This window comes from Loxodonta africana, chromosome 7 (assembly GCF_030014295.1).
Source record: "Loxodonta africana isolate mLoxAfr1 chromosome 7, mLoxAfr1.hap2, whole genome shotgun sequence".
In the NCBI taxonomy this organism is placed as follows: Eukaryota; Metazoa; Chordata; class Mammalia; order Proboscidea; family Elephantidae; genus Loxodonta; species Loxodonta africana.
The window spans coordinates 64,462,082-64,490,019 of NC_087348.1; the positions used below are offsets into that span (position 1 = coordinate 64,462,082).

Sequence of the window (27,938 nt, forward strand, 5' to 3'; positions counted from 1 at the left end):
CCAGGGAAGGTCAAGTGGCTGGCAGGCCACCAGCTCAGACGGATGGGCCAGAGAAGCCAAGGCTGGGGCTGGGGGACATCAGGTCACACCCAGGCCCTCCCTCTTGGCCAGCCCGCCTACCCCATGTTAGCCCCTCAGCTCCCAACAGCAGGTGCAGCCCAGCATGTTCCCTTGTAAGGCCTGGCTTGAGAGTAGCCTCTCCCAAGGGGCCCAGGGAATCCTGAGCCATCCCTGACACTCCTGTTCTATTTTACCCCTGCCCCCCGGGATGGAGCAAAAGTAGCTGGGATGGCACTGCCCACAGGTGGGGTTCACTCCAGGGCAGGGCTACTGACTTACCAGCAGGTCCTTACAAGACACCAGAACCTTGGCAGGCAGGACATGCTGTGGAGGCTGAGGAAAGAGCAGGGGTGGCGGAAGCGGCTTGGATTGGGGCAAGGGGAGCATGGGCCATGCTCTCCAGACACTTTCAAAGAGAGAGCTTACCCCACCCTAACAAGATAGGCCCTCCTACCCTTCTATCCAGAATAGGGAAAGTGGGCTGTGGGAGCAGGGAGGAAAGAGAGCATTAGAATGGCATCCCCTGAATTTGTGCAAGTGGCCAATCCCCTAGATCCTTTCCAACTCACTTCCTCCTAGACCCTGGTGGATACGGATTTGCTACTCTGTTCCCCAAGTCCTGTTGAACTACACACACACACACACACACACTCTCTCTCTCTCTCCCTCTCCCTCCTTCTCCCCACCTCCCCCAGCCCCTCAGCTCAGAGAGGTCTCACCCAGCAGTAGTGAGAACCAAAAGCCCTGCCACAGAGAACAGGCTAAGCACCCCTGGACGACTACCCCCAGCCTCCCTCCCACCCAGTCCCCAACACTTTCTCCAAGATCCAGCCTCCCCTCCCCCAGCCCTCCACCAAAACCATGTGTCATCTAGCTGGGACAGCTGTGGAACCTGAGTAAAGAATCGCCCTCAGGGGGCCAGGCATTTAAGGACCCGATGACTCTTGGTGGCCCCACTGTTGGGACAAAGGAAGGAGGAGACTGGCCACTCTCATGGCCCAGACACTCACTGAGCCTCCAAAGCGTTAGGAGGGACTGGTCAGCACAGAAGGTAAGGCTTCCTTTTTCCCTCCAGAAGGGAGCAGAGCCTGCTATTTCTGAACCCAGAGGGTAGAGGGCAGGAGCCACAACAGGGGAGTGGTCTTAGAACCCAAAGAGGTAGAAGCAGGCCAAAATCCAAAAAAACAAACCGATTGCCATCAAGTCAGTTCAGACTCATGGTGACCCCACGTGTGTCAGAATAAAACTATGCTCCATAGGATTTTCAGCACCTGACTTGTCAGAAGTAGATTGTCAGGCCTTTCTTCTGAGGTGCCCTGGGTGGACTCAAACCACCAACCTTTTCATTAGCAGCTGATCGTTTAGAAGCAGGTCAGGTAGAGATGTATCATGGTGGAAGGGAGCAGGTAAAATTTAGCCACAACCCTGAAACCACCTGCCTGTCTCCGAACAAAGCTTTTGGGTCCCCTGGAAGAGCACTGGACTGATGAGGCAAGGATTCTAGTCTGAGTGACCTCGGGCAAGTTATTTCTCTCAGACATCAGTTTCCTCATATACAAAATAGGAATTTAAATATTGCCATGGATAAATAGATGGTAAGCCAAACAAACCCATTGCTGTCAAGTCGATTCCAACTCACAGCGACACAATAGGACAGAGTAGAACTGCCCCATAGACTTTCCAAGGAGCACCTGGTGGATTTGAACTGCTGACTTTTTGATTGGCAGCCATAGCACTTAACCACTATGCCACCAGCGTTTCCAGATGCTGGTAGGTACATCCATATGTTGAAATACTGTGTAGCTGTTAACAGAATGAGGAAACTTTTCAAGAACTGGTATGGTAAGATGTCCAAGATGGATTAAGTGAAAAAAGAAAAAGGGAGAGTAATGTGTATATTTTTTATCTTACATATTAAAAAAACAAAGGAGCAAAAATATATATTCATATTTACATGAAGGAACTCCAGAGCCTAGAGACTATAAGTGGTTATCTGGTGAGAGAGGGTTAGGAGATGGAGGTGGAGGGAGCCTTGGGAGTGGGAGGGCACCTCTTCATATATATTTTTATATATATATTTTTTTTTAACCAAGTGATTGAATTGCTGATTTAAAAAAAAAAAAGACCCAGTTGCTATTGAGTCAGTTTCAACTCATGGCAACCCCATGTGTTACAGAGTAGAACTACTCCGTAGGATTTTCTTGGCTGTAATCTTTGTGGAAGCAGATCGCCAGGTCTTTCTTCCGCAGAGCTGCTGGGTGGGTTTGAACTGCCAAACTTTAGATTAGCAGCTGATCATGAGCCACTTTCGCCAGAGAGGATCCTAAAAAAAGAAAAAAATTACAAGGTAAACACAGAACCTCTGGCTTTACCATTTCACAAGTGAAAGTAGGGTTCTAGAAGTGCGATGTCATCTGCCTTACCCAGTGCCATTGAGTCGATTCCGACTCTTAGTGACCCTATAGGACAGAGTAGAACTGCCTCATAGAGTTTCCAAGGAGCACCTGGTGGATTCGAACTGCCAACCCTTTGGTTAGCTGCCACAGCACTTAACCACTATGCCACCAGGGTTTCCGTCATCTGCCTTAGCATTCCACAAATGCCAGGGATCACGGGGGCCCAGGAAGAAGATCCGAAGCTTCTTCCAAGGCCCACTCTAGTATGGCTTATTTAGGAAGTTCCTTCTTAGGTCTGACCTCATTCTCTCCTGATGAAACATCCAGCACTGCCTCCCTAATCCTATGTAATTTTCAAGTGGTAGCCTCAAACTCCCTCTGGGCCTTACTTGATTCTACGGATAAGCCTAAGCTCTACATTGTCCCCCACCCCACCCTCCCACCCTACCCCACCAAGAGCTTGGAATGGCTTGGGGTTACTCAGTGGGGGAACAGGCTTATTGGTCTTGCAGCCAACCAGGGACAGGGCAATGTGAAATGAAGAGAAGAGAGCAACTTGCTACCTGACCTCTCTCCTTGCCCTCCCCTGTGCGCTTCCATCTCCCCTTGTGTCCACTCCCTTACACACACACACACACACACACACACACACAAACACAAGAACATCTCTGAATCTCCTCCTACTCCCTCCCTTGTTCTTGGAGGCCTCATCCTCTTCCTGGTCCTCACAGGTGAGTGCCTGCGCCTGCTGTCACCATGACAACCATTCAGCACGAGCAGATGCTGCAGGAGCACGTGTCCATGGAGTTCAGCTCCAGCTCCACCACCCACGTGCAGACCTTCTCCCAGACAACCAAGATCAGGGGAGGCAAGTTGGAGTGGGGAGGGGGAACCCATAAGGGACAGCCTTTCTTCCTCCACGCCCACCCCCTGGGTGGCCTCAGTCTTAGAAACTATGGGCTTTTCAGAAGTCTGAGATACCAACGCCCCCCTCCCAATCTGTGGTAGATTCCAAATCCATGCTCTGATAAAGCTTCAGCCAGTTGGATGTTCACCGGAAGACCAGATCTCCAGGAAAATGGTTTAGGAAGAATCGGTCACATGGAGGCCTGGGAGTGACTGATGAACTCTTGATTGCTTAAGGAGATTAGAGTTGGAGGCCGGTGGACTGTATCTCAGATGGTAGAATGTCAGGGCGAGCCACCTTAGCTACCTACGTATGAGTAATGCTGACCCTGCTCCACTTAACAGGAGACTCCGAGATGCCAGTAGAGAGAGGATGAGCACATAAACTAGTGACCTAAGCTCCCAGGCTGTCAGCCCTTGGGGACCAGACCTGGGAAAGGACAGATCCAAGGGAAAGCAGAGAAATGGGCTCCGAGCAGAACAGACTGTTTTAGTCCTGTCCCTAGTGGAAAGAGATTAAAAGACGGCCAGGGGCCAGGATATTGGATACCTGTTGACACAGCCATCACCCCTCCCTCAAATCCCGGAGGGACTGAATCCGCCCAAGTCCTCTGTGCACAGAGGTCAAGGCCACATAAATACTCTTTACCAACCCCTCGTGGTCCGTGAGGCAGAACGAGTGCAACAGCCAGAACTCAAGGCCAATGGTCTAGACCAGAGGTTGCAAATTCAAGTGATTATAGCAGTGATGCTCAACCCTGTCTGCACATTAGAATCATCTTAGTGCAGAGGTCAGGGAAGGAGGTTAGGGGAGTGGGAGAAAAAAAGTTATACCCGAGTCTCACCTCAGACCATTAGATCAGGTATCTTTTTAAAGCCCTCCAGGGGACTCTAATGTGCAGGCAGAGTTGAAAAGCACTGGCCAGCAGGGTGCACGCAGGAAATGTAAGTGCAGACAGCAGACTGGGGTAGACTGGAGGGAACACACCCCATCTAAAGAGGGTGGCCAGTACTCACCTCCCTAACTGTTACCGTGTGGAAACACAAGCCCAATGCCGAGAATCTAGAAATCTGGACTTTTATACGAGGTTGCCCAGTTCTTAGACGTAGGGTTAATTTTTGTTTTAACTTTGTGACCGTCAAGTGAAAGACATCTGCAGGCCTAATGCAGCCTGCACAGTGCCTGCTTAAGACGTCTGGTCACTAATTAAAAGCAGGCCGTGAGAGCTTCTTAACACCTTTTCTCATCTCACTGCCCCACATTAGTAGAGATAATACAGTTACCTCCTTTACTGGGATACTGTGAGGATTAAATAAAATAAAGAGTTTTGCTTTCCAGATATACAATCATATTAGTACATTGAATGGGAGTGTGTCCTATCACCCCACCCACGGACCACCACTCCAATGGCAATGGGTTAGCACTCATCGCCATTGATTCCGATTCATAGTGACCCTATAGGACAGAGTAGAACCGCCCAATAGAGTTTCCAAAGCACGCCTGGTGGATTCGAACTACCAGCCTTTTGGTTAGTAGCTGTAGCACTTAACCACTACACCACCAGGGTTTCCAAGGAGAAGGCTTGGAGTGGAGCTCAGCTGAGCTATCAGTCTTCTGGAAGAGTAGCAGGCCCAAGTTGGTCTTAATGCTACTGGTATTACTGGGGGACCAGGACTTCGAGATCAGAAGCCCAAAACACCAAGAAAATTCTCAAACATTAGTCTCCTGAAAAGAAAAAAAAGTAAACAAAACTAATTAAATAAACAGAACGCAGGGTCATGGCCCAACAAAGGTGATTGACCTTGAAGAGCAGGGAAAAAGGAGTTGGCGCTCTCTAGTGGTTGAGGTTTGCCATAACACAATGACCCAAGGCATCAAAGTTCTTGAACAAAGTCCGTCCTGCCCCCTCCAGGCTTAACGCTGTTTATTCCCATGCTCCACCATCCCCTCTTGAAAAGATGAGCCCTCCAATCCCGGGCTGACCTCCCGCCTGCAGCCGATCTGACCTCCCGTCTGGCTCCCACAGAGGAAGTCGTGACGAGGAAGTCCTCAAGCAGCGTGGAGTTATTCAGCTTGGTGACCCGAAACTCCAACATCCCCGCTGGCGAGAGCGTCCCTGAGTTCGTGGAGAAGCCTCACCCGATCGCCGCGCCCGAGAGTACGCCGCTCCCCGTGTCTCCCCAACTTCGGGGTGCCCTGCTTTCTTCCTGTGTGCCCCAGCCTCCCTCCCCCATTCACAGGCACTGGCAGAGCCAGGTCGGGTAGCTGGGCCCAGAACCTGGGAGGAGGAAGGGAGCAAGCAGAGGGTCCAGCCTGGGGGCTAAGAGACAAGGCTGCGTCCTATGCCCACTGTCCTATGCCCACCACAGGGGACAAAGCCGAGTTCCGAGCCCAGGTGAAGGGGAACCCCAAATCTCACATCTCCTGGAAGAGGCAGAGCGGCATCCGCATCAAGGAGTCCGCCAAGATTTTCTACGACAGCATCAACGAGGAGCACGTACTGAAGGTGCGGGGGCCGAACCAGAGGTCCGGTTACCGTGAGGCCGGAGGCAGGGACCCCCTACAGACCGCCTGTCCTCTCAGCGACAGGAGGCTCAACAGCGACCCAAGAACGCAGAGGTGGGGAAAAAAGCGATCATTGCCCTAGAGGAAGAGCAGTATGAGACAGAGGCCAAGTCGGGATCTGCTGGCATTGCCAGGAAGCGGGGTGGGGGGGACCAAAATTAGGGGGTCGGGCTAAGGCAAACCCAGAACGAGGCGGGGGCGGGACCAAATGGAGAGCCCAGTCTAGGAGAGAAGGGGTGGTGCCTAGTGGAAAAGGCTAGAAAGTGAGCGAGCCGAAAGGAAAGGTGAGCTCAAAGAGGCTAGAAAAGGGCTAGAAAGGGGCTGATCATAGTGAGCAGAGAGAGACTGAGATGGGGCGGGGGCAGCGACGGTGGGAGGAACTGTTCATATAGAAGAAATGAGGGTCAGGGGTCCTGGGCTCCTCGGCGGAGCCTCCCAGAAGAGTCTCTCCAACAGCAGATCCTTCCTAGGCCTAACCAGCTTCTCCACCGTCTCCTGAGGGCTGAGCCTGCCCGGCTGCAAACCTCTGGCTCCAGGCCCTTTGGGGGAGAGGGAGGCATGGGTCAGTGAGACTCCGAGGCCTGTAATTACTCCTGTCCCAACTAGTCTTTCTCTGGCTTCTTGTTGTGAAAGGCAAAGAATCTCCCCTTTTCCCCAAGGAGCACTTGGTCCCTGCTCCTCCCCAAAGACCCCATGGCTGGTCACACAACACACAACAAGGTGCCCCAAGGCCCCCTACTGGCCACTCCTCTCAGATCTCATTCATTCAGCAGAGGTTTTTCTGAAAGCCTTGGCTCCTAAGGGCCCACCAGGCTATAAACACCATGCAGATAGACACCAAATTGGCCTTATTCACCACTGACTCCTCAGGGTCCCAGCCCAGTCAGTGCCTGCTACAGAGAAGTAGACATGTGTTAAATGAAGAAATACTCAGCCGAGTGCCAGGAGCTGTGGATAGAGTTATAACTCAAACAAAGCCCCTGACTTCCAGGAGCTCACAGCCATGGAGGAGAGTCAGATGGGGAAACAGTTTTATTGCTGTGGAATCAGTCTACAAACACACGTACGTACTCACACTGACTGCTACCTGGTATTTCCAAATCACTGAGGCTGCTCAATCCTTCTCCACACATACACCCAACGGTCAGCTCCCCCTCCAAAAAAATTAAAAATAAAAAGCCCCTTCCCCCTCTCAGACAGCCCCCTGTGGTTCCCTCCCCTCTCCCCAACTAATGTCCTGACTCTGATCTAGCTGGAGCCACTGACCTCCGATGACTCTGATAACTACAAGTGCATTGCAAGCAACGATCATGCAGATGCCATCTATACTGTGTCCTTGCTGGTGACAGAGGGTGAGCCAGCCCCTCCTCCTGCCCTCTCCTGTTAGGGACCAGATTCCCCTGTCTGATCCTGTCCCTCTCTCTGTTCTCAGGTCAAGATAAAATGGATTTCAAAAAGATGCTGAAGAAGAGGTGAGGCTGGGAGGTCCTTCCCCCAGGGAGCTGTCCTTCAGCCTCCAGTCCTCCAGTCTGGATGAAGCCTCTTGAACGCTTCTTAATGGGACCCTGAGTTAATGGCCTAGGGTCCCAGAATCCATGGAGTGAGGAGGGCTATCTCAAGGTTGGGAGAGGCTCTTCAAGATTCTTGTCTTCAAGGGGACACTCTGAGTCCAAGCTTGCTCTCTTCCTCCTCCCAGCGGCCCCCCTCCTCCTAAGAAGAAGCAGAAGAAGGTGATAGATGAGAAAGAGATGCTGGAGATTTTGTCTAAGGTGCCCAAAAAAGATTTTGAGAGAGTCTGCATGGAGTATGGTTTTACTGACTTCTGGGGGCTGCTCAAGAAGCTCAAAGAGATGAAGAAAGTGGAAGAGAAGGTCAGTGCCCAGCAAGGAGCAAGTGCATGGTGACTGTTCCCTAAGTGATAGTTTTTCTCATCCCCCATCATCTCCGTCTCCCCCCCACATCTTCCAGTAGGTCAGCAGTGGGCTGCTAGCTAATCACTCTAGCCATTTCTCACCATATCCTTGGAGGCTCCTCCAGGATTGGGAACAAAACCTGGGCAGGGTCCAGGTGCCCCTGACACCTACTGTTTTATTATCACCATCTCTTAGGCCATCCGGATTTTAAAGTCCCGGAAGACATAAAGACCAAGATTGACACTACAGTGACCTCTGACTGTATCATGGAGCTGAAGGACCCCAATGTCAAGATGGTGTGGATCAAGGTGAGGGGATACCTACCCAGGGCTCATCCTGGCAATATCATTTCTTCTCTGTACCCCTCCCAACTCAGACCTTCTCATTATGCATCATTCACATGGCCTTGCTTCTATTCTATCAAGAGGATGCCTCCTGATATGATTGAAAGAGGCTGAGGGTTGGGCCCGATTCTTGGTTTTACACCAGGGTACTATGTAATTTGAGACAGTCACTTCCCCTCTCTAAGGCTCAGACTTTTTTTCTGTAACCTGAAAAGGCTGGATTAGATAGTGCTCAGGGTCACTGATGATCTGTGCCTTTTAGAGAAAGCATCTAATAAACCCACGCACATTGTTTGGGCCTTGGGGAAATGCAAGGACCTCAGACCCCACGGAGCCAGATGATGAGACTAGAGATATTTTAGAGGCCTCTCAGTGTGTCTGAGGAGCTTAGAGAGGTAGACAAGACACCCTCCAGCTCAGACTGCCCTTGGGAAATAGGGAGCTCTGGAAGTCTCCTCCTAAACGCCTTTATCAGCTTTCCCACCTGTTCCATGAGGCAGGGTACTGAGCCACTGAGGATCCAGTACTCCCTGGGCAGGAATTATGTGAAGCAGACAGGAAGCAAGTACATGCTGGTCATTACCAACGTGAACATGAATGACGCAGGCATCTACACCTTGTCCGTGGGTAACAAGCGGATCAGTGCAGAGCTCACAGTGCTGGGTATGAGTGTGGGCATCGGGGGGGTACACATGGAGGACATGGTCAGGGTTGGGGGAGAGAGATGGCCAGGAATGGGGTCCATGAGGGTATGGGAGAGAGAATTGTGGGGCTATGCAGGAAAAGACTGCATGAGGATGAGAGTTAACAGAAGGGAAACATGGGCATGTAACAGAGAGTACTTTAATAAGTGCCGTGGGGCAGTATAGAAGAGTGGTTAAGGGCACAGACTCTGGAGCCAGACTGCTTGAGTTCAAATCCCAGCTTTTGCCACATATGAACTGTGTGATTTGAGGCAAGCAACTTAACTTCTCTTTGCCTCAGTTTTCCCATCTGTAAAATGGGGAATAATAGTAGAATCTATCTCTAAGCTGTGAGATTTAAATGAGTGAATACATACAAATTGGCTAGAATAGTGCCTGGCACATATCTAAAACTACATAAGTACTTTATTAACATAAGTGTTGTAGTTAACATTACTGGGGATGTTAACATGAACCTCATGAGAGCGGGCTCCAGGGAAAAAGGGATCACAAGTGGACTGAAAGGAAGGGTACTTCTCCCAACTGTGGGCTCCAGAATGCCAATGACACCTGAGTCTCCATGCCCCCTTCACCATCCCACCCCTCAGGAGGGACCAACCTACAGCCCAGTGACTTCCCCTCATATCTGCTCCTGCAGATAAGCCGCTGAAGTTCTTTGGAAAGATGAAGCCTCTGAAGGTGACAGAGCGCCAGACAGCTGTGTTCGAGATCCGTCTCTCCAAGAAAGTGCCCGACTTTGTGTGGAAGTTCAATGGGAAGGAACTAAAGAGGGACGAAAAATATGAAATCACGGTGTCTGAGGATGGTCTGACCCACACACTTAAGATCAAGGATGCCAGACTCAGCAACAAGGGCGAGTTCTCTGCTGAGGCAGGGAGCCCGGTACAGAAGGCCCAGCTCACCATTGACCGTGAGTAGTTGGCCAAAGCCTGAAGGGTGGGCTTCATATCATAGTAACCCTCATGTGGGAAGTCATCCATCCATCATCCATCCATCCATCATCCATCCATCATCCATCCATCTTCCCTCCTTCCCTCCACCCATCCATCCATCCATCTCCTCCTTACAATGCCCATCCATCCATCTCCTGCTTACAATGCCCTGAGGTGGGTGCTGGACAGACAGACAAGGTCCTCCTCCCTATTAACTCCTAGTCTAGTGGGGGGAGGCAGATGCAGAAATGGAATTAAAACAGCAGTTTCCAAACAAGGAGTCAAGACACATCAGGGTCTTATTATCAGCTAGGAGATCACGGACCAAGAAATTATTGGCCTTTATGGCTCTACTAGCATATATTAGAGCACACCTATGTCACTCTTGACTATTCTAATATAGCTAAAGTGAGGAGTTGTACATGATGGTGGGCACACCAATGAGCATGTCTCACATGTGACCTGTACCTGGGATCCATGTCAGAAAGAACCATCCTTGCTGTGACAGAGGGAGATGCAGAGGCTGCAGGAGCCCTTAGAAGGGGCATCACCTGGGGACGTCCAAAATGAGGTGATGTCTAAGCTTTAGTAAGAAGAACAAAAAAGAGTTTGGCTTTCAGTGAAAGGGAAAGAGGAGAGGACATTCCCAGCAGAGGGAACAGCATGTGCAAAGTCACAGACACCAGACGATCCAAGTATGGCTGGAGCTCTAAGTAGCCGCATTATTAGTTTCCTGTGGCTGCCATAACAAATTACCACAAACTGAGTGGTTTAAAACAAGACAACTTTATTGTCTCACAGTTCTAGAAGCTAGAAGTCTGAAATCTGGCAGAGCTGCACTTCTTCTGGAGGCTCTAGAGAATCCATTCTTTGCCTCTTCCAGTTTCTGGTGGCTAAGGCCTCCTCACTGCAATCTCTGTTTCTGTGGTCACATTGCCTCCTCCACTTCTGTCTGTGTAATCTTCTTCTATTCCACTCTTACGAGGACACTTGTCATTACATTTAGGGCCCATCCAGATAATCCAAGATGATTTCCTTATCTCAAGATCTCTAACTTAATTACATCTGCAAAGACCTTTTCCAAATAAGGTCACAGGTTCCCTGGTGGTGTAGTGGCTAAGTGATACCGCTGTTAACGAAAAGGTCAGCAATTTGAATCTACCAGGTGCTCCTCAGAAACTCAATGGGGCAGTTCTACCCTGTCCTATAGGGTCACTATGAGTCGGAATCAACTCAAAGTCAACAGGTTAATTTTTGGTTTTTCACAGGTTCCAGGTATTATGGACATATTTTTTTAAGGAGTCGCCATCTGACCTTCAACAGGGACATTATCAATACTGACTGCAGTCCTGTGATGGTGTAATGGTTTTTAGCCAATTGTACATGTGAAGAAACTGAGACTTGGAGAGGTGAATGGGTTGCGTGCAGTCAACTAACAAGTAAGGGAGCTGGGATTCTCCCTTCCAGGTATAACTCCATGGGTCACATGTCACACACAAGTACACTCAACCTCAAGAGTCCCTGTGTTTTCTGGGGCAGCATGGAGTTGCAGAAAAAGGGTGTAGGGGCTTGGAAGCAGGCTCAGGCAACTGTCTGTCTGTCCTCAGGCATCCCCATCAAGTTTGTGAGCACCCTCAAGAATGTGCATGTGAAAGAGAGGAGTTGTGCATGCCTTGAGTGTGAGCTGACATCCAAGGATGTGAGACTGCACTGGAAGAAGGATGGACAGCTACTGTATCATGGCACCAAGTACAGCATGAACCATGAGGGGAAGCAAGCAGAGCTGGTCATTGAGGATGCACAGCTCAGCGACTGTGGCGAGTACACCATAGTGGCCATGCAGGATGGGGACTCCACTGAATATTGCAGTACTGCCACGGTCACTGTGGAGGGTATACACCCACCCTGTCAGTCTCCACTGACCAACCCTACCCCTTACCCTGGGTTTCTCCTACTTTGGACACTGATTAGCCCTTTTACTGACTCTAATACACCCACAGACCATGACCATCTTCTGCCTCCCCACTCTGACCACCCCCATCTCCCAAATTCTGTCCATCTCTGACCTCCCAGGCCCTGAACATCCCTACTTCCTAGACCCTGATCACCCACCATCTTCGAACCCTAATTATCCTATATCCCCTGACTTCACCCATCCTTCACTTTTGGATCCTGGCCATCCCCTAGCACCCCAATCATCCCACATGCCTTGACCCTGACCATTCTCTACTCCCTAACCCTGACTCTCCCATTGACCCTGACCATCCTCAGCTCCCAATGACCCTGGCCATCCCACAGACCAGCATAATCACCACCAAACATCCCATCTCCACTAACCACCTGCATCTTCACCATCTACTCCTCTTCTTCAAGGGAGCATCCTAAGTCCCCACTGATCAATCCCCCGTCAACTATCTCCCAGTCTTCCTGGTCACTGTTTCCCAATGCCACTGATTTCCCCCCAATCCTCCACTGACCTTTCTCTTGGTCACCCAGTTCCCTTTCCCCCACACCCCTCCTCCACCTACTGACCATCCCCCAATCTCCCAGTGATCTGTTCCAAACTACCTCTCATCATAAATTATTTTGATCAATGCTTCACCTTGACCATTTCCATGACCATTGCCTCCAGCCCATTTTCCTTTGAGTCTTTTCCACCCTAACATCCTGATCCAGCCCCTGCCTGTTTTTCCCCAGAGCATCGGCCACAGTGCAGAGCGGGATGTCAGATGTGCACGCAGCCACTGGGAGCCTGGCTGAGCTGTGCATTGTGCCGAATGACATGACGAGAAGGTGGAGGGCGTGTGGCTGAAGGATGGCAAGGAGGTCAGAGGCAAGGGCTAGGGAAGGGGGCGAAGGAAGAAAAGGTAAACCTGGCCGAAGATCTTGTTCATACCCATCCCTCGCCCCCCAGATCACGGACTTGCCCGGTGTGCAGATCGTGAAGCAGGGGGCAGTGCACAAGCTCATCTTCCCCGGTATGGGCCCCGAGCAGGAGGGCAAATACACGTTCCAGGCGAAGGGCGCAGAGAGCGAAGCCTCAGCGTTCATCGCAGGTATGGTCACCGTCCACTGTAGTCAAAGCTTTACCACTGCTGGTCCGGCCACTATATTCATGGCTCCTCCCCAAAAACCTGGGGCCTAGGCTACTTCCCCATCCCCTCAGCTCAGCTCCTCCTCCTTCCCGCTGAACTAGCCTTTCCTGCCACCCTGCCCTGCAGATCCCCCTACCATCGACCCGTCTTAGCTGGAGGCACTGGCTGCTCACCCAGTGACCGTGAAGGTGGGTCACATGGCAAACATCAAGGTGCCCTTCCAGGGAAAGCCTCTACCCAAAGTGACCTGGTATAAGGACGGCATGGAGGTGACAGAAGAGGAGCGTGTGTCCATGGAGCGCGGGGAAGACCTGGCACTGCTCACCATCTCAAAATGCGCCCGTGAGGACAGTGGACTCGTCCTGCTCAAGCTCAAGAATGACTACGGCTCAGTAACAGCCACCCTGCACCTCAGTGTGCTGGGTGGGGGCTGGGCCCAGGCTGAGCTGGTTGGAGGGCACCTATTGGCCAGCTCTCTGGATCGGGGGCAGTCTTGGGAAGGAGGCTGGGGATAGAGTTGGAGTGTGGGTTGAAAATGACACTGAAGAGCTGGCTTTGCAACCAGAATCCCACTTCCTAACATCCTAACTAGGTGGCCTTGGGCAAGTCACTTAAACTCAGTCTAGACCTCAGTTTCTCATCTCCAACAGGGGAACGGTTTTGAGGGGTGGGGTTTGTTTGTTTGTTTTAGTACTTACTTCAAATGAATATAGAACACACAGCAGAGTGCGCAGCACATAATAAGTTTTCAAATATGTTACTTAGTGTTGTTATTGATTTGGAGATGAGCACGCAGTTGGAGGTAAGGTAGAAATGAGGTGAAAAAGCTGGGATTTAGAGATGGAGGACAGGTTGGCTGGAGGGAGTAGTGGGGTTAGAAATGAAATGGGGTGGGTTGGAGCTGAGATAAGGCTGGAGATAAAATGAGGTTAGAGATAAGATGGAATGAGGGTAAGAATGGGATTTGGGATCAGTGCGAATATGAAGATGAGGAACTGGCCTTAGTGAACTCATTCTCAACATGCAACACTCACACACATCACCATCTCCTGCGCTTGCATCTTCATCAGGCTGTGGGGTGGGAAGGTTTGGGTTTCGATTCAACTCAGCAGCACGACTGAGCACCGCCTCTGTGTTCTCAGTGCTGGGGACACAGAGACGAAGTAGCCTCAGCAGTCCTTCAACCAAAAAGGGATGAAAACTGGTAAGCATGTAATTATAACATAAGGTCAACTGAGATACCAGAAAGTACTGGAGCACTGGGGGGATTGCGTCTGGAAGGGGACAGAAGGGATCAGCCAAGGCAGGGGCACCTCAGGTCTCCAGCCTACCATTCCTAGGCAGGTGGGAAGTTCAGGGGGCAAGGATCAAACTCTTTGGGGAAGTCTTAGAACAAGGAGCGATGGACACGAGAAAGGGTGTGCGATCCAGAAAGCTCAGAATCCAGCTATGCCCCAGTCTGGCTAACTCTCCAGTAAGTGGGAGGAGAATCTCCAGGTCCTTTGCTCCACATTGAAGCTGTTGTCGGTCCCCAGACCATCCCAAGCCTCCACAAGGCCGGGTGGAGTTCCTGGAGCTCTCAGGTAACTGTGTGCACATGAAGTGGAAAGCCCCGAAGGACAACGGCGGACGGCCTGTGACACAATTCATAGTGGAACGGAGGGCGGTCGGCAAGAAGTCCTGGGTTAAGATAGGCGAGGTGAACGGCAAACTCACTAACCTCTCCACCAACAAGGTAGAAGAGGGAAAGGCATACCAGTTCCGTATCCTAGCAGTCAATTCGGAAGGTGTGAGCGACCCACTGGAGACCAACAAAGTGTTTGCAGGAAATCCCATCAGTCAGTGAGATAGCCCAGTGCTCAATGGGTTACCTAGGGGTTGGGATGGGTCCTTCTATCAGTGAGAAATACTACTCTATGCGGAATTCCACAGGATCATCTCTCTAGCGATCTCATAAGACAGAACAATTCCAGGGCAAAGGCAGAGCATCCCTTAGGGCAGGAATTCTCAACTTTTCCAGCCAGATCACAACACATCCCCGTGAGTATATCCAGAACTGTGCATAATTCCAAGGCACTGTCTCCCCTGTTTCTCCATTCCAGAAATCATCCCAGAATTCAAGTGAGAGTGATTTACTTTAGAGAAAATCTTAAGACCACTCTAATGTTTTTTTTTCCCCTAAGGAAACCCTTGACAGACTTCTCCATTTTAATTATGGTTGCTAATAAATGACTTGCGATACCCCTCCCAACCAATCTCCATGTCTCAGTACACTAAGAACTATGGCATTTAGGGTAATATAAGTTGGGAAGGTTTTAAGTCAGTGATTCTCAGTCTTGGCTGCACATTAGAATCACTTGGGATTTTTTTAAAAATGCTAATGCCTGGGCTTCCCCAGGCCAATTAGAATATCCAGGGGTAGGGCCCAGACACTAGCTGTTGTGTTTCTGTTTTTACTTCCTAAATGATGTCAGTATGGCAGAGTTCAGCACGGACTGGGCAGCTATCTACATGCTCCCCCTCCTAACCTCTGCCCTCCACAGAGCCCCCCGGTCTTGCCTCCCAGCCTCAAGTATCCGATGTGACCAAAGAGGCTGTGACCATCACATGGAATGCCCCCACCCAGGATGGGGGAGCCCCAGTGCTCAGCTACATTGTGGAGCGGAGAAAGAAAGGCAGTAACCTGTGGGTGCCAGTCAACAAGGACCCCATCCAGGGTGAGTTCCTAGAGACAGAAGCCCAGCAGGGATGGATAGAGGCTTTGCTAGGTGGGCCCACATACCTCTGGTGCTCTGAATATACTTCCCACGCACATATGCCATTTTGGGGGTTTTAATGGCTTCTCCTACTCCATTGACCCCCTTGGCCTCATGATCCCTTGTCTTCCTATTTCAGGCACCAAATGCATGGTAGATGGGCTCCTGGAGGACACAGAATATGAATTCCGAGTTATAGCTGTGAATAAGGCAGGTCCCGGGCAGCCCAGCATGCCGTCCACCTCAGTGGTGGCCAAAGACCCCATCAGTGAGTACGGCACTGTCAGGCCACACACTTAGTGGAATTAGCCAATTCAAGGTAGAGAGATTTTCTTCCCTGGGAAAGTCTAACAGGAAGGATCACATAGTCTCCACTCTCTGGGTGGTGCCAGCCTGATAGAGGGACAGGATTCACACACAAGACAAAGCCAGCAAACAGAGACTGAGTTGGGGACAGCGAGGAGGTGGGGGTAGAAAGAGTTTTGGTCAACTTTGAGTATTTCTGGGTAGGTGAGGCATTAGAGGCATGTTTCAGGGATTGACTAGGGATGTTGGGTAGACGATTGGGAGGGTTTTTAGTTTAGGAAGTGAGGGTGGAGGTGCTCTATGTGAATGGAGGTGGTGAGAGATGGATGGATTAAAGGCTGGAGTTTTTAATATAGAGAAGTTAAGTGTATACGGTATGTTGAATTTGAAGGGTATTAAATTCAAGGGAAGAGCCCTGGTGGCACAAGGGCTAAGTGTTCAACTGCTAACTAAAAGGTCGGCAATTCGAACCCATCTTCTGCTCCACAGGAGAAGGATGTAGCAGCCTGTTTCTGTAAAGATTACAGCCTTGGAAACTCTATGGGGCAGTTCTACTCTGTCCTGTAGAGTCACTATGAGTCAGAATTGACTCTTTGGCAATGGGTTTGGGTTTTTTGGTTTTAAATTCAAGGATAAATGTTGAGTTGGTGAGAAAATTGAATTTTGGGGGTTGATGAGTGTGCAGGGTATTAAGAACATTGACTGGGAGTTGGAGATAGAAGTGATGAAGTAGAGTTTATGGGTACAGAGTGTGGGAAACAGGCATTGGGTTGAGAGGGGGTGATTTGGGGATTGACTGAATATCTGTGACACCCCAGAACCCCCAGGTCTGGTGCAGGGCCTGCACGTGTCTGATTCCTCCAACTCCAGCATCTCCCTGGCCTGGCAGGAGCCTGTAGAGGGAGACCCACCCTCTGGCTACATCCTTGAGATGCGGGCTGAAGACACCAAGGAGTGGTCCAAGTGCACAAAGATCCCCATCTCAGGCTTCTGCTACATATTGGGAGGCCTCACTGAGAGGCAGAAATACTTCTTCCGAATCCAGGCTGTGAATGAGGCTGGGGTTGGGGAGCCTGTGGAGCTGGATGAAGGGGTCCGTGCAATGCCACCACCAGGTGAGGGTGGGGAGAGGGCTGGGGGTTCAAGCCCCAACATCCTGGCTCCAAACCTCCCTCCCTAGGGCCTCATCCCACAGGGGAGAATACAATGGTGCTGTGATCAATAGAAAGTCATCCATACTTATCCTGCCTGGACAAGAGCTAGGGGTGAATTCAGGGGCTCCCCCTCCAAAAAAAAATACTTACTTTGTGCCAAATAATACCCATTATGTGCCATTAGCTGTTAGGGATATTGAAACGAGTAAGACACAGGACCTTCCTTCAAGGGAGTTAGATACTAGTAGAGGGAGCCAGAGGCGAAAACAAATGCTCCACAGCTGCAGGGCTGTGCTAGGTGGCTGTACGGCCTGTAGTAGGGGCGTGAAGGAGGGAAGGTTGGGAAAGGCTTTGGAGGTGAGAGGCTTAAGCTGAGGCCGTCCCTTCTGTCCTCCATCTCAGCTGCCCCCAAGTTTGACCTCAGTGCCCGGCTGAAGAGTCACATGGTGGTTCGAGCTGGGACAGCCCTCTGCATCCATGCAGCTTTCTCCATGAGTCACTCCCTTACCCTAGCCTCTATGTGTCCTTCACATAGCCAAGATGGTCTCCTTGTCTGCTGTAATGATCATAGCCTCTGTCTCTGACCCTGCCCCTCACTAAACCTTGGCACTGAAGCCTGGCAGGAGACTCCTCAACCAGAGGGGAGGGCCTGACCCCAGATACCATCTGGGTGACCCATCATGCCCATTTCCTGTCACCACACAGGGCTCGCCACCACCCAATGTGATCTGGCAGAAAGGTGGCATCCCCACCAAGGGCCAGGAAACCATTACGTAGGGCAAAAACCACTCTCAGTTCCTCATCAACAGCACCAAGCGCTCTGACTCAGGGGTGTACCGCATCCTGCTCCAGAATGAGTTTGGAGAGGCACACTACGACATTCACGTGCATGTGGCAGGTACCGACAGTGGGCAGAGGCCCTGGGGAGGCATCTCTGCACTCTCTCCAAAATACAGCTCTCCACTGCTGCCTGAGTTCCTACCACTGTAAAGTCGTGTCTTAGGCAAACGTATAGATACCAAAGTTTATTAGTGGTTACCAGGAGCAGGAGCGGGGGGGGCGGGGGGAAGAGGGAGTCATTGTTTAGGAAGCATTTGAGTTTCTGGTTATGGTAATGGAAAATTTGGCAATAAATATTGGTAACGGTTGCACAACATGATTAATGTAATTGATGTTACTAAATTGTACACGTGAAAAATGTTAAATTGGCAAATGTTGTATTATATATATTTTCACAACAATAAGAAGAAACGTAGTGAAGTCTTCTTTGGCACCACCAACCAAGACTTTATCAGCCATTGTCACGGTAGGGAGGATGTTGCCCAGCTTTTTCTTAAACTCCTGAAGCCCTGGAGGCATTGAACGAGGACCAAATCCTTATCTCAGTTCCTGCAATCATATCTAGTGAGCTTCAGGGTATACACAAAGTATGGCTGGCAGAGAATGAGTGAGGGACAGGAGGGACAGGTGGAGATATGTCTATAAAAAACTAGGGTGATTTCTTAAGAAAGGGCTAGAAGCTTAAAAATAAAGCCCTAAACCCACAAGGAAGGAAGGGATGAACTTTTATTGAACAGTTATTCCATGCCAGGCACTTTATCTAATATTCCTATGAAATACTGTTAGCCCCATTTTGCAAATGAAGTAATGGACCTCGGAAAAGATTAATAACCTGCCCAAGGTCACAGGGCAGAGCTGCACTTCAGAAATAGCTCTGACTCCAAGATACCAGATTCCTGAGTCTCAAAGAAGAGATTTGGTCCATCCCATCCCCCATCAGACTTGGCAAGCAGCTTAGGTGAGGGCACATTACTGCAGGCTTCCCAGGGTGGCTGACAGACCTTCTGACTGGTCCAGATTTCCCCCGACCACCAACAAACCTGAAGCTGTTTGAGGAGGTCCCCAACACGGTGACTCTGACCTGGAACCACAGCCCCGACTTTCAAGAGGACAGTGAGGCCCACTATATTATCATGAAGCGGGACGCCAGCACCCCCACCTGGTTCACCGCTGCGGAGCAAGTCTTCAGCAATAAGTACACAGTGACAGGGCTACTCCCGGGCAGGAAGTACTACTTCCAAGTAGTGACCCGGAATGAAATCAGTGACAGTGACCCTCTTGACTCCAAGGATACTTGGCTTGTCAACAAGGACCACAGTGAGTTGGGCAACTGTAGGTTCTTACATCTGGGAGCCCTGATGGTGGAGATAACATAAGGGTAGGAGGGGGACCCAAGAGGTGAGATAAAATCAGAGAACCATTGAGGCGGGAGGGTTTATGTCAAGGAAGCTGGGAAAGAAGGCATTGGAAGCCTGTGGTTATGTTCCGTGCAGTGGATTCCAACTCATAGTGACCCTATAGGACAGAGTAGAACTGCCCCATACAGTTTCCAAGGAGCATCTAGTGGATTCGAACTGCCAACCTTTTGGTTAGCAGCGGTAGCTCTTAACCACTACACCACCAGGGTTTCCTTGGGAAGGCTAGGGGTACTCTGAGAGAGGGGACAAAGGAAAAGGTGGGGAGATGCCTTTGGGGGCAGAAGTGACATGGGGGGGTGAAGACACCATTTGAACACTGAGGGGAGGGGAGGCTAATGGAAGGTGAAAATTAGGGAGGGAGGGTTGCTATGAGTCAGAATCGACTGGATGGCAAAGGGTCTAGGGGACCAGATGATGGCCAGGGAACCTTGGAGGGTGAAGTTGAGGGTGGAGATAGCGTCCCGGAAACTCTGGAGGGACTAAATGGGAGAAAGGAGACCTGGAGGCTGGGATGAGGTCGGAGAAGATTGGTGAGGGGTTAAAGGCTTAAGCTGTGAATACCCCAGGTGGGGGAAGCAGGAGGCTGGAAAGACGTCAAAGACGCTGGGGTCTTGGAAAGGTGAAAACTCCGTGAACCTAGTGTAGGAGGAAGGTTCTAGGGACGAGTAGAGCGTTGGGGCCCCTAGAGTTGATTGCACATGGAAATCTGACAGGGGTCATTGGGGTTGCGTGTGAGCTGGTCTCCTGGGCGTCCTCCCAGGTCTAAGACGGCGGGCGGGCATGGGGGAGGGGAGAATGCGGGGTGCCCCGGGCGGGCGGCCACAGGGAACACTCACAGCCCTTCCCGTCCTTCACACAGTCGAAGACCTGAGAGATAAATTGAAGCCACACGAGAAGGACTGGAGACACGCGCCGCGCTTCCTGACCCTGCTCAAGCCTCACAGTGTGGTGCGCGACCAGGACTGCACCATGACCTGCGCCTTTCTTGGGAACCCGCAGCCCAAGGTGACCCTCTACAAGGGCGACGTCAACATCACGGCCAACTCCAAGTTCTGGTACAACTCCACGAGTGGCGTCTGCACTGTAGTCATCCCCACCTGCACTGTCAAGGACAGTGGAGACTACAGCGTGCTGGTGGAGAATGAGCTGGGCAAGGACCGCAGCACCTGCACGCTCACGGTCTATGGTGAGGGCGACGTGCAGAGTCGGGTCCCGGGGAGTGAAACGGCGATCGCGTGGACCGGTGCCACACTCTTTTTATTTGGCTGGGCCGTTTTTAATTTAACCCGGCTGCTCTCAAGTGGCGCATTCTCTAATTAACCTCAGTTCTTGCTGCAATTTCTTGTCCCATCCTCTCAATGTGACTTGTTACCTGCCTAGCCCCTGTGGTATGGGATTTTGTGATCCCTTGATAGGTTGTGGTTTGACTACAGAACCCTTGGGGGGCCTAGTCAGTTGTTAAGTGCCTTGGACTTATTCCTACTCATAGCGACCGCATGTGACAGAGTAGAAGTACCCCATAGATTTTTCTAGGCTATCTTTGTGGGAGCAGATTGCTAGCTTCCCCCTGCCCCCCAGCACTGGGTGAGTTCCAATCGCCAACCTTTTGTTTAGCCCCTGGGTACTTTACTGCGCCACCAGGGCTCCTAGACTTGCCTTTAAAACTGAAAAGGCAAGTATATCTATGTTTACATTTTGTAAGAGGTTCTGATGTGCAACCAAGATTGAAAGAATAAGGGCAAATGGAGTCACTCCCTCTGCATTGCTCACTTGTGCACACCTAGGGAAAAATATTTCGTTTTTCCCCACACAAGCTATAGTCTTCACAGCTAGCAGAGCGAACTTCCTAAATGCAAAGCTTGCTCCCCCTTGCTTAAATTCGCCCCTCATTTTCCATGATCCTCATGATAAAATCCCAACCAACAAGGCTCCCTCACCTCTTCAATCTCATCCTCTGTCACGTCCCAGCCTAGTACCACATGCACACCCCCAAACACTGTCTGCACCCCTCCTCGAATTCACATGGCACTCCATCAGCTGCGGTCTCTATGGTTACAGACCTTGGTTCATCCTGTTATAGATGTCTTTCCTTGGAATAGGGACCATATCCTATTGCTGTCTCTCAAGTGTGCAGCTAAGTGTCTGGCACTGAGATGGTGATGCTGCCAGAGAGGCTGCCAAACTGTATAACAGAACTAGGCCAGGAAGGCAGTGTGGGAGATTATCCAGCTTTCATTCCATAGTTAGAGAGATCCCTGACAAAGGATCCCTGCGTCAAGGGCCTTGGCTCTACCACTGATCAGCTGTGTGACCTTGGGCAAGTCACCTCTCCGTGCCTGTATTCTCATCTACTTCATAGGGTTGTTGTCAGGCTTAAATGAGATCGTGTATGAAGTGCCTGGCATGGTACCCAGCAAATGTGAAGCTCTGAATAAATGGCAACTCTTGATCCCATACACTTAGCTGACCGTTGGGAACTGGGGCTCACCCCCAGGGGAGGATTCAGGGTCCAGCTCCTGAGTCCTGTGTAGTAACTACAAGAGCAGGAGTTTAGAGGTCCCCTCCCCCCAGCATCACTGTTGTTGTTGGGTGCCACTGAGTCAATTCACACTCATAGTGACCCCAAGTGACAGAGTAGAACTGCCCCATACGGTTTTCTAGGCTGTAATCTTTATAGTAGCAGACTGCCAGGTCTTTGGCAGAGCAGCTGGGTAGGTTCAAACCACCAACCTGTTGGTTAGCAGCCAAACATTTAACCACTTTGCCACCAGGGCTCCTCCCAGCATCATTAACACTAACAAATTCTTTCTTTGTTCTTTCAGACAAAGATGACAAGTCAATTCTAGCATCCATTACTGAGAATTTACAGAAGAAATCAAAGCACCTTATGCGAGCCCCAGCATCAGGAGAATGTTGTGATGTCAGCTTCTGGGACTACCCTCTGCATGGCCCCAGAATGGAAAGCCCAGTTTACCCTCTGGTGCTTGTCAATGTAAACATCTAGTGAATGGATGGGTCAATAAACTCACTGAGCTCACCCTTGCCTATTCCCGAGGGTGGTATACAGCAGGGACCGAGGGGATGGACATGGGTGTGGGATGGGAATACCGGGGCCTGGATGACTGAAAGCCTGACCTAAGCCCACCCACATGGGGAGTGACAAGTCCCCTCTGACTGCACTTGGATTTGCTGCCTCAGCCACACTGCATCCTCCCCTCCCCTAAGGGTATGTCTCTTCATCCACTTCCCCGTCCTGCTCCTTCCCATGTCCTCAGAGCAGGTCTGTCTTCAGAGTTCTGGGGTTTGAGGGCATCAGGACCTGGCCGCTTCAGTGTACAGGGTTCCCACCATTTGAGAATTAGAGCATGTCAGAGCTTGAAGGGACTGATTGGTCATTCAGTTCACTAGGTTTCAAACTTATGTTTTGCAGCAGTACACTTCCTTTAAAAAAAAGAACCTTAAGAAGCTACTGGACTTGAAACAAAGATAGGGAGTCTTTGAGCCCCCTCCCCTCCTTATTCCCTTATCACCCCCAACTAGGGATCTCTGTAACAACCCTCGTTTGAAAATCACTGATTTATCCAACACCCTATCTCCTATATCGTATCCCCACAACTGTGTAACACCTCCACTAACAGGGCACTCACCACCACCCAAGGCTTCCCTTTCCACTTCTAGGTTAGGTCACTGCTGGTTAAAAATGCAAATGCCCCTGGAGTGGGATGACACATTGTTCTGCCAGGTCTTCACATCTAAAGTATGAATCAGTCAATCTAATCCCATTTCTCCCAGCTGCTCAACTGACCCCAGGATCCAGGGAGAGAGAAGGGAATCTGGCTCATTTTGGAGCAGGCAATAGGTCTGGGCAGGGAGGAGCGAGTACAGGCCGTATTGGAGGACACTGGACAACTAGGAGTTTACCCAAGGGTGCTCAGCATCTGTCATCAGGAGAGTGCATCAAGGACAAATTGGGACAATGGCAAATACTACAAGTCCCTCATTCTCCTGAACCAGATCCTTGCCCATGCAAGTGACCAGGGAAGTGAGACCCACTCCAAACAGCACAGTGTCACCAGAGCCAGGGAACCAGCCTGGCGCCAAAATGCACTGGCCAGGACTGTGACTCAGACAGTGAAGACAGCCAGGGCCCCTGGCACCATGCCCCCACCCCCTCTCCAGGACAGGCACATGCCATCCAGGCAGACAAGCAGGGCAGCTACGGCCTTTGTTTTTTATTTTTTTTTCACATGGGCAGTAGAGGATGGAGTTGCCCCACCCTTACTCCCCTTGCATTGAATGTGCCTTGGGTCTCAGTGACCCCAGAGTGTCATTGGAGCCCCTTCCCTTTGCCCCCAGTGCAGGAGGGGCAGGGAAGAAAGCATTGTAAGTGGAGGGTGGGCAGCTCTCTGAGCCAGGCTCATAACGCCTCAGACAGCAAGACACAGATGGCAGACAAAGACAGATAAGCTGGGACACAGACTACACACACACACGCACGCACGCACGCGTGTGCATGCATGCGCAAAGGCTGGTCCCTTCCTTTGGCATGGTTTACCCTAGCCCCAGGGATGGGGTCTGAGGGTGGCGTGAGGCCTGAGCTCTGGACTGGCCTGTGAGAGAGGTGGTACCCCAAGTTTCCAAGCCAAGGCAGTCTCCTCTCCTGCCTACCCTGAACAGACACCCCTTTACCTTCCCACCCACCCCTTAGAGATTGAGATTGTTCAAGTAATAAGGATAGATGAGAGAAAGGGAGACTCCACCCTCATCCAATCTTCCCAACTAGGGGCCTGTGAAAAGGGCTTCAAGCCCCGGGCCTGGGTCATCTCCGCACAAATTTCTCCCCTTTCCCTCAACTCTGTGCAGATAAGAGAGGGTGAGAGCGGGTGAACCCAGCATTGCCATTGGTCCTGGGCATAAGACATGGAGTCAGAGTCCTCCCCCTAGTAGGAAGGAGGGGTTAAGAAGCTGAGCACCATCACCCTCAGGGGGCTTTGACAGTCCAGAGCTCTCTTTAGCTCTCACCATTATCCTGGACCACTAGTTCTGCTAGGGAGATCCTTTTCCTGCTCATTCCCTCAAACTAGTCAATTTGCCAGGCGGTACCTGCTGCCCCAGGTTGGCACTGCAGCCATCCTGATCCAGCTCCTGCAGGTTCCCAGGTCCTGAATCCCAGTCCCAGGAGGACAGAGAGGTGACCAGACCCCAGCTCTTCAGTTGGCCTTGCTCAGTCCATAGTCTTCCAGTGGCTCCCGGCTCTCGACAGCAGACAGGGCGATGAGCATCTGGGCGGCGTAGTAGGTGGACATGATCAGCGCCCGGGAGTAGGGCACAGGGAAGCAGAACTTGTCAAGGCCGATGATCATGTCTGAGACTATAAAGAGCAATGCACCACTGCCAGCTGCCAGCTCAGTCCAGCGCCAGGCTGCCCCAACCAGCCGCAGCCCTGCCATAGCCCGCCAGCCCATGAAGGTGATAAGGGCCACGTAGACCCCCACCAGGTAGATGAAGGCACCTGAAAGGCCAGGATAGAGGAGGGCATAGCACAGGCCTGACAGCACTGCCATCACCAGTCCTGTCCGCAAGGCCAGTGGCCTCATGCCAAAGGCTGAGGCGTAGAGCACGTGGGTCACAGCAAACATCAGCAGACCTGGGAGTGAGAAGGGATGCTGAGGGCAGGTTCAGGTGAGTAACTGGGGTAGGGGTGGGGACGCTTGGAACAACCTAGCAGCTTTGTAGGGAGTAACAGGGTGGGAGGAGACCCACAAAGGTAAAGACACCTCCCCTTGCCACAACCCTCAGGAACTCCAGATCACCTGCAAGGTCATCTCCTGGCAGAGGCCCCATGGTCCCTGACCTCAGGAATCTTCAGATTTCCCATCTTCTAATTCAGAAGCTCCCTCCACCAAATCCTTGGACCCCCTCACCCCACCAAGGACCCTCTAGCACCCAGCCCCAGGACACCTCCCAGGCAGCTATTATGGCTACTGACCGTGCACGAAGTAGCCCTGATCCTGCCAGATGAGGAAGGCATCACCCAGAGCAGAGAAGATGAGCCCCACAAAGATGCGGGTGGCGCTGGGGTGGGCCAGCAGGAATCCCAGGCCATGGGCCAGAAGGAAGAGCCAAAGGCAGAAGATGGGCAGGCACTTGATGAGGGCGCTGAACCACGACGGGCTGGATGAGGGCAGCCACAGCACAAAATACACACAGGTGGCTTTAAAGAAGGGCACCAGCTTGGGACCCTCGCTCTTCACCTGGAGGACACAAAGGGAAACACTCAGGGCTGGGGGGCTCCCATGGAGGCTCAGAGCTAGCACACTTGACCCAGGCATCCACCCAGGACAGGCCGACCCCACAAACAAGGAGGTTTGATATGGAGAAACCCAGCCTGGCCTGCCCCACCAGCCCGCAGGGTGTGGACAAGCCCATCCCCACCCTGACGCTCAATTTATTGGAAAGGCTCTACCATTCCTACTGTCCTGGCCATTCTTGGCCCTGGGGCTGAACCAGAATGGTCACTCACTGAGTAGCAGACCTTGGGATAATGACCCCTCCAGCAGCCCAATGCTTCTCCCTCTCCCTCTCCAAATTTCTTTCAACCCCTCCCTCCCAGCACCACCACCCATATCAGCCCCCAGCTGTCTGGAATGGAGTGGAATCAGTGGGAAACCATAGAGATGCCAAGGATAGCCAACTTGTGATCCTCAGCAGTGAGGCCAGGGCACAGACTTACGGCCCTGGCAACACCAGGTGAGTGCCAGGAATGCCAACCACCTCCGCCCCCACAGACTCTCCCCTGCTTGACAGTCTGCTCCTCATCCTCCATCTCCCTGCCCCAGCCTAAAGGTGTCATCAAGGACAAGGAGGAGATAGGGATGTTGGCTAGAGAAATAGACCCATGAATTGGGGTCAAGAAAAGTGTCCCCGAAGCTGTGATTTCAGGGATTAGGGGCAAGGGAGCAGTCAGTTTCATTTTCCAAAGAACTGAGCAACTCGAGGCACAATAGACAAGAGAGGCAGGAAGGGGGGAGGGGTTCTATTCCCAGCTTCTCTTCTGGAGACAGGCTGGGAGGAGATGGGGAACTGAGAGGGAGAAGTTAGAGCAGCTGACGAGAGCTCAGCTGGGTTAGGGGGGAGGGCAGTTAAAGGCTGTACTCAAAGCCACTGCAGACACTGTCCAAATTGGGAGAGGGTGGCTGCTGCAGGAAATTCTGAATCTGGACTAGAGAATCTGTGATCCCCTGAAGTTCCTCTCTCTGAGCGTGTGTTAGAGCACCTGGGGTTCCCTCCACAACTACACTCTGCCCAAAATGACTGTGCTTCTGGCTGGATGAGTTGTCCAGTACAGGGCTCCGGGGACACACTCAGACTCACAGACCACCAGATGCTTGGGGATTTATTAGACTGTGATGAAGGGGAATGGGAAGGGATAGGTGGGTGGGCCTAAGGTCTATGCCTGCCCTTGCACTTCCAGGGGCGAGAGCAGGGAGAAAAGATGACCAAGTCCCTCCCCATAGAGATTACCCCCATCAATGCTGGCAAGGGTGGAAGCATGGGTCAGGGAGGAGGGGAATGACTGGACGACATGCACAGCCCCAGGTCTCTCGAGCACCCACCTGCCAGCCCTTGGAAGCACCAAGGTGCACTCCATCCCGCCTCCCTCAGCCCCATACATCTAGAAGGAGAAACAAGTAGTAGCTGGGGAGACCTCGAAAAGCACAGAGAAGCCAGCACTGGAAGAAGAAAGCCGGAAGAGGAGACAAAGGTTCGAGCTGGGAAAGCCTGAAAAGGTAGAGGTGTCAACAGAGACTGTCTCCTCTTTCCCCAGGGCTCAGTCAAACGCAGTGGCTCAGCTCAACCCTGTTTAGACCCAGGGGCGTCCCCTCCTCCACCCCGACAGGTCTATAAGATGAGGAAGGGGAAAAAACTAATTTGGAAAGGATTCCAAGGAGGTCCCTGTCACCCTCCTGCCCCTCGCCTTCTCCCATCCCCCGCTGTGGTCCACCACAGCAGAACTCGGAGGTCTCCTGCCGCCCCCTCCCTCTCCTGGGCCGCGACCCCACGGACCCGGGCCAGACACACAGAGATCAACAAAGTCACGCTTCCGAGTCACGTGCCCACTGTTTTCCTCCCTCCCGCAGGCAGGCGGGCAGGCAAGCAGGCAGGCGGGCGGGCGGGGGGCGAGCGGAGGAGGGGCGCCGCGGATCTGCTGAGCCGGTGGCCGTGACAGCGCCGGACTCCAGCCCGAGGCCGCCGGCCGCCGCGGGACCCCTCTCCTCCTCGGCCTCAACGGCTTGGTCTGCCGCAGCCCAGTGCCCAGGCCGGTGGGCTCCGGCCGCGCCGAACACCGGCTCGCTCGCTCGCTCGCTCGCTCGCTCACTCACTCACCACAGTGACCGGGGACACCATGGCGGCGGCGGCGGCAGCAGCGACCGCGGCCAGCACCCGGCTCCGGGATGCAGCAGCCTGGACGCGCCCGCGGCCAGGTGAGGAGGCGACGACGTAACAAAGCCCGGGGTGACGGACAATGCCTCCCTCGCGCCCGGCG

The 27,938-nt window shown here is 52.0% G+C and overlaps 2 protein-coding genes across 6 annotated transcripts; one reads left to right on the forward strand and one right to left on the reverse strand.

Annotated features, from left to right (window-relative positions):
* Positions 1-2,193: 2,193 nt before the first annotated feature.
* Positions 2,194-27,912, reverse strand: TMEM86A (transmembrane protein 86A). 5 transcript variants are annotated; one of them, XR_002786314.2, is made up of 4 exons: positions 25,380-27,768; positions 24,494-25,037; positions 15,699-15,837; positions 13,328-14,094 (listed from the first exon to the last, which is right to left on the reverse strand). XR_002786314.2 is itself a non-coding variant. In XM_003411974.4 (3 exons), the coding sequence occupies exons 1-3, from the start codon at positions 27,797-27,799 to the stop codon at positions 24,601-24,603; spliced, it is 723 nt and encodes a 240-aa protein (XP_003412022.1). In that variant the 5' UTR covers positions 27,800-27,912; the 3' UTR covers positions 21,788-24,600. The 5 variants fall into 5 exon arrangements, 2 of the variants coding, with proteins under 2 accessions (XP_003412022.1, XP_023406560.1); XR_010322454.1 differs by lacking the exons at positions 13,328-14,094; positions 15,699-15,837 and adding an exon at positions 2,194-2,383; XR_002786315.2 differs by lacking the exon at positions 15,699-15,837.
* Positions 3,088-22,394, forward strand: IGSF22 (immunoglobulin superfamily member 22). The gene is given in 24 exon segments (XM_064289449.1): positions 3,088-3,324; positions 5,390-5,521; positions 5,733-5,869; positions 7,181-7,280; positions 7,361-7,400; positions 7,625-7,799; positions 8,037-8,055; positions 8,058-8,149; positions 8,686-8,848; positions 9,527-9,799; positions 11,429-11,713; positions 12,521-12,600; positions 12,603-12,647; positions 12,736-12,877; positions 13,043-13,339; positions 14,452-14,754; positions 15,460-15,633; positions 15,812-15,940; positions 16,797-17,093; positions 17,535-17,622; positions 17,837-18,030; positions 18,990-19,289; positions 20,250-20,576; positions 22,213-22,394. Coding segments are annotated over 24 exon segments (4,086 nt in total). The 5' UTR covers positions 3,088-3,212.
* Positions 27,913-27,938: the final 26 nt, after the last annotated feature.